General features: G+C 52.0%; 1 protein-coding gene across 1 annotated transcript; it reads right to left on the bottom strand.

Annotated features, from left to right (window-relative positions):
- Nucleotides 1-1,255: 1,255 nt before the first annotated feature.
- On the bottom strand, nt 1,256-7,113 carry LOC121473802 (gastric inhibitory polypeptide). Its single transcript, XM_041726523.1, has 6 exons — nt 7,034-7,113; nt 6,085-6,187; nt 3,957-4,103; nt 3,299-3,388; nt 2,490-2,591; nt 1,256-1,377 (listed from the first exon to the last, which is right to left on the bottom strand). The coding sequence occupies exons 2-6, from the start codon at nt 6,168-6,170 to the stop codon at nt 1,368-1,370; spliced, it is 435 nt and encodes a 144-aa protein (XP_041582457.1). The 5' UTR covers nt 6,171-6,187; nt 7,034-7,113; the 3' UTR covers nt 1,256-1,367.
- Nucleotides 7,114-8,680: the final 1,567 nt, after the last annotated feature.

Here is an 8,680-nt window from a genome sequence, read left to right as displayed (position 1 = left end):
AGGCAGCAGACTGGAGGTGGGATGGGGGAGGAGCACTTTGAACACTGGAAGATAAAGGGATTGACTTTTGGACAAACTGAGTTGGCCCCTTACCCTTCACGCCCACTCCCATCACCCTAGGGTAAGCCTCGAATCCTTGCAAGAGGATTCTCTTAACTGGTCTTCCTTTTTCCCTGTCACCCTGTTCTTATTTAAAATCCTCACTAGTGATGGTTTGGGAATGCAAATAGCTCTTCAAACCTGCCCCTGCTCTGAGGATAAAATCCAAAAGTTTTTTTTGTTTTTTAATTTGAGAGAGAAAGCATGAAAGAGATCACAAGCAAGGGGAAGAGGCTGAGGGAGAAACAGGCTCCCTGCTGAGCAAGGAGCCTATGTATGTGGGACTCAATCCCAGGCCCCCGGGATTACCACCTGAGCCAAAGGCAGATGCTTTTTTTTTTAAAGAAAAAAAAAAGATTTTATTTTATTCATTCATGAGAGACACAGAGAGGGAGAAAGAGACAGAGGCAGAGAAGCGGGCTCCATTAAGGGAGCCTGATGTGAGACTCGATCCCAGGACTCCAGGATCATGCTCTGGGCCAAAGGCAGGCGCTGAGCCACCCAGGGGTTCCCCAAAGGCAGATGCTTAACCGACTGAACCACCTACGTGCCCAAAATTCAAAAATTTTAACATGACCTTTAAGATCCTGCCTCTTGGGATGCCTGGGTGGCTGCCTTCGGCTCAGGTCGTGATCCCAGGATCTGGGATCAAGTTCCGCATTGGGCTTCCTGCAGGGAGCCTGCTTCTCCCTCTGCCTGCCTCTCTGCCTCTCTCTCTCTCTCTCTCTCATGAATGAATAAATAAGTCTTTTTTTTTAAAAAAAGACCCTACCTCTGCACACCTATCCAGCCCTTGTTTGTGCTCATCTCCCATTGCTGGTTTCACTTTGTAAGAATAACACTGAGGCAGTATTTATTAAGGCTCCCCTTGTCCTTTGGCCATCTTATCCTTGCCATCTCACTCAACTTGGATGTCCCTTTCTCGGGGGATCCCTGGGTGGCCCAGTGGTTTGGCGCCTGCCTTTGGCCCAGGACGCGATCCTGGAGTCCCGGGATCGAGTCTGATGTAGGCTCCCGGCAAGGAGCCTGCTTCTCCCTCCTCCTTTGTCTCCGTCTCTCTCTCTCTCTCTCTCTCTCTGTCTATCATAAATGAATAAATAAATCTTAAAAAAAAAAAAGTAGACACTTGGGTAAGTTTTGACAATGGACACAAGGATTTGTTTCATCTTAAACTTTATTGGTTTGGCTTCTCTTGGGTACCCTGGAGCAGAGCTGAGTCCTGAGTAAGTGAAGGGCAGAGTCCAGGCGAGAGCTGGGTTTGGTCTGAGTCACTGAAATCTGGGAGAGTAGAGAGAGGAGGGGAAGTGGTTGGGGAGGAAGGTCATAATCCACTCAGTCAGCAAAGTAAGTTCATCCTGGTGCCCAGCCATGGTTCAGCTGCTCATACCTGCCAATTACCTTTTTTTTAAGATTTTATTTATTTATTCATGAGAGACAGAGAGAGAGAGAGAGAGAGAGAGAGAGAGAGAGGCAGAGACACAGGCAGAAGGAGAAGCAGGCTCCATACAGGGAGCCCGACCTGGGACTCGACCCCGGGTCTCCAGGATCACACCCTGGGCTGAAGGTGGCGCTAAATTGCTGGGCCACCAGGGCTGCCCCAATTACCTTTTTAATTATAAGTAATCAAAATAATTCCAAAAAGCACCCACTTTCCTATGGAGAATTTCTCATACTCTCCCCTCCATTGTTCTGATCACGTTCCTCTTTCCCTTCCTGCCCTCTACAGGAAGCCATCCCAGATCTATTCCCTTGATCCCTCCCTAGCTTGCCAGCATCCAAGTCTGAAATATTTTGGTTTCCAAGCCTCGGTGTCTTCATCTTGAACCAGTGTTCTATCTCACCCTTTAGGTAGATGGACCTCTTCATGGTATTAGCCATCCCTTTCTTCTGGGACATGATAGATTACAGGACTTCCTAGCTGGTGAGATGGATTCTAGGACCACTGAGACCAACAATGGCTACAGAGAGGGACAACATGCCTCCAGCTCCGGGGGTTCCACCACTGGGAAGGGGCCATGGGATAGGGTACAGAGAGAGAGCTGAGAATAAAATGGTCAGCTTAGCTCAGGTGGGCAGGACAGGTGAGCGCAGCCTCTCACCTGGACAGAGTAGAAACCAAAGTGCAAGAAGTAATGACAGCTGCCAACATTACTGAACTCTTCCTCCTCCCGTATTACTCTCGGCACTTTCCTCGTATTATCATATTTTAACCTGACAACAATCCCAAGAAGTGGTCTGAATAAGCCTTGTTTTCATGAAAACGCTGAGGTTCAGAGAGGCTTATGAGTTTGCTAGCATGTGCTGGAGTGCCGATCTGAACCCATGTGGGGCCTCAAAGCTCAAGCTTATGACCACGACTCAAGATGCCCAAAGCCACTGAACAGCCCCACCTGAGCCTGCAGACTTCCATCTGATCCACCATCCAGGCCAGCAGCTCTCGAATCAGTAAATCCTTCAGCAAATCTTCATCACCCGGGTTCTTGGGTAGGGAGCTGCCAAGGAGAAAGCCTCAGGCAGGCTGTTTGAGCTGGGGCCCCACCCGGAGTGAGTAAATACAGGGCCTGGGACTCCAAGGGGCAGCTGGGGTGGGGGGAGGGAGTCAACACAGCTGCCTCTCCTTATCTCAGCTTTCAAAGCTCCACCCTGATCTGTGGGCCTGGGGAGTAGCGGCTCTTTAGTACAGGCAAAGCCGAACAATTCAGGTGGAAGATATCCCACCCCACCCAGCTCTGCAAGTGTCCCCGAATGCATCCCCCAAACCCGAGAGACGACTTCGGGAACAATTCACTTTTTAGAATGATCCACAGATTTCTCAGCTTCCTCAGGGGATGGGGGTGAGGGTAGGGGGTAACTGATGTCAAGGGACTGGTCTTGAGAGGGTCCCTGCTCCTCAAACAGCCTTCCTGAAGTCTGTCGGGGAGAAGTGGGGAAGCCAGTCCCCGAAGTCTCTTTCACCACCCCTCTCCGTGACTCTGATTCCACACACTGAGTCATCGATCTTAGGGACTCTGACCCTAACTCCCTCCTAGGACCCCAGCCCCTATTCCTCCTAGGTTTCTCCCTTAAACTCTGGCCAGGCTTCCAGGAGTTCCATGAAGAGTGGAAGGGGATGCTTGTCTAGGGCCTGGCCCTGCTCTGGGGTCTAGGGGAGGGAAGGATGAGGCCCCGCCCCCACCCCTTCCCCAGTGGGCTGACTCACCCCTGCTGCTCTCTCGACTCCTCCTTCCTGTTAGATTGATGGGCCAGCTCTAGGGTCCCAGCTTCCCTCTGGGTGATGTTGTGTTTCCAGCTGGTCAGGTAAACAGGAGGGAGTGGGTAGGGCTGGGGAGACTCAGATGTGCTCCAGTCTTTTGGGGCCTTTATCCAAGTTGCATAGTGTACCTCTTTCTCTGTTCAACCACCCCCCTGCTTGTCCCCAGCTGCCACAGAACAGCTTTCCAGCATCTACCATGCTGACGAACAGCAAGGACAAGGTAAGAGACTTGGCAAAAGAGAGGAAGAAGGGCAAAGTCCAAAGTGGCCACCACCAAATGGTCACTGTCAGCAGCTCAGCTCTCTCTGCCTACAACCCCAGCCCCGTGGGGATCCTCTGGGAGCCCCTACATCTTCAGTGATCCCTCTCCTTAGAGGAAGGATTGGAAAGAAAGGGTTGGAAGAAGAAAAGGATTGGAAAGCTTAGTCCCACCCCAGACTGGGCCACTGCCCGAGCCCCGGTCAGGACCATGGTGTTGCCCAGCTCCCCATCAGTACCTAAGCCAAAGTTACCACCCCGAATCACAGGCCCGCGTGGCGTCTCGTCTAAACGAAGGAAGGTATGGCCAGCCGGTGCAGAGGAGGGAGTATGGGCATTAACTCACTCATTCTTCTTCCCCTTCTGGGCCAGCAGCCAGTTCACAAAGTCTTGTTGGCGAATCTTGTCCATGGCGATACTGTAGTCACTGATGAAAGTCCCCTCGGCGTACCTGGGGCCTCGAGGTCGGGAGCCACTGACCTTAGTGTGGAATCTGAAGGGCAGGGAGGGGAGAGAGGGAGAAACCAGGCACTACACGAAGGGAACCACAATGAGTGGGCAGGTGATTGTTATTGACCAGAGGCAGGTATTTGAAAACAGCCACCTCCCACCACCCCCATTTCTTGGGAGTCAGATTTTTGTGGGGTTTTTTGTTTTATGGGTTTTGTTTTTAAAGATTTTACTTATTTATTAATGAGAGACACAGAGAGAGAGAGAGAGAGAGAGAGAGAGAGAGAGGCAGAGACATAAGCAGAGGGAGAAGCAGGCTCCATGCAGGGAGCCGGACCTGGGACTCGATCCCAGGTCTCCAGGACCACGCCCTGGGCCGAAGGTGGCGCTAAACCACTGAGCCACTCGGGCTGCCTATCTTATGGGTTTGTTTTTTTTTTTTTTAAGATTTTTATTTATTCATGAGAGACACACAGAGAGAGGCAGAGACATAGACAGAGGGAGAAGCAGACTCCCTGTGGGCAGCCTGATACCAGACTCTGATCCTAGAGCCCCAGGATCACAACCTAAGCCAAAGACAGATGCTCAACTGCTGAGCCACCCAGGTGCCCCTTGGAGTCAGTTTTATGGAGGCAGCCCCTTGTCTATGCATCAAGCTCCTCGGGCTTTATCCTCAGCTCTAGAGCCCACTTTCTGCATCCTCAGTGTGTGTGACTCTGGGTTCTGGACAAACAGGGATCAAGGGTTCCCTTCATCCCAAAGGATGGGTTCCCTTCATCCCAAAGGATCTCACTTTCCTCCTTTACTCCTCCTGCCTTGGCTCACCCTGATTCAAGTCTTTATTCCCAGTCAGTATGAACAATAGGAGCTCTTCCATAAGGGCACTCACTGTATGCCAGGTCCTCTCTCACCCTTTACTGCATAGACTCATTTGATCTTCGTAACACCCCTATGAGGTCAATACTATTTCTATGCCCTTTTTGTGAATGAGGAAACCAAGATACAGAGAGATTAATCTAGCACTCCATGAAGGTGGGGGTCTGGGCCTAGATCTAAGTTTGCCATATATATATATATATGTGTGTATATATATATATATATATAGTTCCCTGTATGGAACCTGCTTCTTCCTCTGCCTGTGTCTCTGCCTCTGTGTCTCTCATGAATAAATAAAATCTTAAAAAAAAAAAAAAAAAAAAAACCCTGTCTGCCTGTCTCTATTAAAGGACTTCCTCACAGTGGGGAAAAAAAAAAAAAAAAAGATTTTAAGAGAAGGAGAGTGAGCACAAGCAGGGGAGGAGGAGAAGGAGAGAGAAGCAGGCTCCCTGCAGAACACGGAGCCGATGATGTGGGGCTGGATCCCAGGACACTGGGATCATGACCTGAGCCTAAGGCAGATGCTTAACGGACTGAGCCATCCAGGCGCCCCTAAGTTTGCAACTTCTATGTGATGTTGACTTGTACCTGACAGCCGTGCCTCACATCTACATGACTGGATTTAGAGGGCATAGGACTAGTCCTTGCATCTGACAAGGCCCAGCTCTTTACCCAGACAAGTATCTCTTGGTCCTCCAGAGAACAAACAGAGCCCCCTCCCCCTTCTGCTCATGACATTCTGCTCCCCACCCCACCCCCAAGTGTTCCTGAGAGTCTGCCACTGGCCTAGGTGGCTCTTTGCTTTCCTTGGGAGCCTGTGTGTTCCCTGAGGCATTCTGCACACGTGAATGATGAATGGCTAAGGCTTTCATCAGGAAGGGAGACCCTGTTGTACACTTCAGACACTTAACCCCGGAGAAGTCCTTCCAGAGATCTAACCACAGTTTGTCCTGTGGCAACAGTAGCTCGAAATAAACCCTCTGGATTCTGTCCTTACTCCACACACAGACTGCTGGTAGGGTTCTCCCTCCTGCTTCTTTCCTCTTGGCTTGGGGTTCCTCCCCTTCCCACCTCCCCCCTGAACGCCAGAAGCAGCTCATCCTCCCCAGCCTCCTTCCCTGAGCCCAACCCCTCCCCTGCACCCCTACCTAGAGTGACCAGCTGCCTTCTCTCCCATCACCACCACCAGGAGCAGGGACGCCAGCAGGAGACTGAAGATCTTCATGGCCACCATCTTCCAAGGGTGATTTCCTGAGCCGGGAGAGAAAAGGGATGAGGATGAGGGAAGCACTGTGCCCAGGCACAGCCTTCAGGCCACCCAGGTACTGCTGATGCCTCAGAGCCTCTGTGGCTTCTGCCGGTGGGGGGCACTGAGCTCCGGGGGTCAGGGCTTTTCTGAGAGGCTAGAACAACACTTGGGGGGCTGGCAGGGGTGCTGGGTGTTGGAGTCAGATACTAGAAGGGTCACGGAGCCTGGCCAGGAGGAGGACCTGCTTTTTGTTGTGGAGTCTGAGTTGGGGAGGGCAGGGGGGAGAGGTCCAGGCAGAAGAGAGCAGCTAAGACCCCTGACAGCCGCCTTCCTGGCTCCAGTGGCTGGACGTCAAAGGCATGTGGCCTGGCGAGACTCCCCATAGAGCCCCCCAAAGTCCATACCAGCCCTGCTTCCAGCTGTGGGATTGGCTGTCACCTAAACCATCACAGCTCTTTCGCCCCAAGTGAAAGGCACAGGTAGGACCATTCCATCCTCTCCTCCCCGAGGTTCACTATCTCTGTGCAGGGAAGCTCTTCTTGGGGTCCTGCTGCAGGAAGATGAGGTCTGGTGGCCCAAATAGCTCTAGGTCTAACTTTGGTTTTCAGAGCTGGGAGGAAGGTTCCTTACTTACTGCTCTTCATCCCAACAGAAGACTCCCTGGATGAAATGGGACCAGGCCTCATTCATCCTCCTGCCTTTGTCACTAGGTGTTACAGGAATCCTGAGAGCCACCTTCTTATTTCTTAGAATGTAAGATGCAAGGATGCCAAGCATCTCTGGGTGCCAAGACCCACTGCCTCTCCAGTATCCCCTCCACCCATCCCCTGTCCCAGCTGCTCTCTCACCTGGCTTCCTTTCCAGCTCTTCCAGAAGGACAGGGCAGGGGTTTCTTCCTCCTACCTTCCGGTCCTTTGGAGCCTGTCTCAAGAAAGTCTGCTGTAGCTCCTTTATATCCAGGCATCACACACCTGCTGATTAGCCTAAAAGCGTCTTATCTCAAGAAATTAAGTCCACAGCTCCCGCCACATTAAGTCCATTTTACGCGTAATAAAGTTGCCCTTTCCACTTGAACTGTGCTAATCGATGATTAACATTTGGGTATCTCCAGTTCCCTGCGGGGGTAGGCCGCCTTAAGTGTCCTCTTTCTTCTCCCCCCTCCTCCCTTCTGGGCACAGGGCCCTGTATTCTTCTAGCCTCACTTCCTTTCCAGGTGTCCCCAGTTGGAAAGGGGGCCCTGGGTGAGGGCAGACTTGGGTCGGGTGGCACTAGCTGGGGAAGGACCCCTCCCATAGGCAACAGGCTACCCTGGGGTCCGAGAGAGTGGAGCACAGTCATTTGCACCCCAGCTCTGGATAGTGGCACACAGCTTTGTCAGTGAGGCCATGTCCCTATTGTGAAATCTAGGGGGGTATCCCAGCTGGCCAGGGAAAGGGTTGGAGGGAGAGTAAGAGGGTTGAAGGACCGTGAAGGATGGAAGTTTCCTGGGGGAGCTGGGAACTGAGGACTTGCAGTCAAGCTGCCCTCCTGTGTTAGGGCAGGATAGAGTTGGGGAGGGACCCCAGGGTGGCTCAGCAGTTGGGTGTCTGCCTTTGGCTCAGGGCCTGATCCCCGTCAGGGATCAAGTCCCACATCAGGCTTTCTGCAAGGGGCCTGCTTCTCTCTCTGTCTTTCATGAATAAATAAATAAAATCTTAAAAAGAAAAAAAGAATGGAGTGGGGAAAGTGGTCCACTTACCCCTTGGGAACTTGAAGGAAAGTGGGCAGCTACAATTCTATCTGTAAAGATTTATGAGACCCAGTGTGGACCTGTCTCTGCTATCAGACTGGGGAGCCCTGAGGTCATGCTGTGCCTGTTCGACTGGAGGGCTCTCTGGCACAGGGGCTTTGTTCCCCTGATCAGACTGGGGGGTCTGTACCAGGAGTGTGAACCAGGAGCCATCTCTTCCCCATCCTACAGAAGGTTCCTGAGGCTAAGGGCCATGCCTGCCCCTCAGACTGGAGACCCCTCGAGGTGCTGCCTCTGCCTTTCACCAAGGACTGAGTATATGCCTCTCTCCTCATGGCTCAGCCTAGAAGGGGCAGGGCAGACACTGCATTTTTGGCAGACCCCCCAGGTCCTCCTTCCCAGGCTATTCCTACTCTACTCACCATAGCACTTTGAACCATCAACAACCCAGCTCATGCTCTGCTTATTAGCTCCAGGGTCTAGTAAAGGCCACTTTCCTTTCCAGGTAAACTGTGGCCAGGAAGCAGCTCCAGCATGAAATTAAGTGCTTGTGTGGGATGAGAGTTAACTGGACTGGGGCGGGGTGGGGGGCAATTCAACTCTGCTTCCTAGAAACCTTGCCCACCCATTTTTCACTATCTAGAAAAACTTCTCTCCGGGCAAGCTCTCCAAATTCCATCTCCCAGCTATCAATGGGCAGAGTGATTAGACATCGATTCAGATTTGGCCTCCAAATGGGATGTGGGGTTGCTTGTGCTCCTGCTTC

The sequence above is a fragment of the Vulpes lagopus genome, chromosome 12, assembly GCF_018345385.1.
Source record: "Vulpes lagopus strain Blue_001 chromosome 12, ASM1834538v1, whole genome shotgun sequence".
NCBI lineage: Eukaryota > Metazoa > Chordata > Mammalia > Carnivora > Canidae > Vulpes > Vulpes lagopus.
This window is presented reverse-complemented; position numbering and strand designations above follow the sequence as displayed.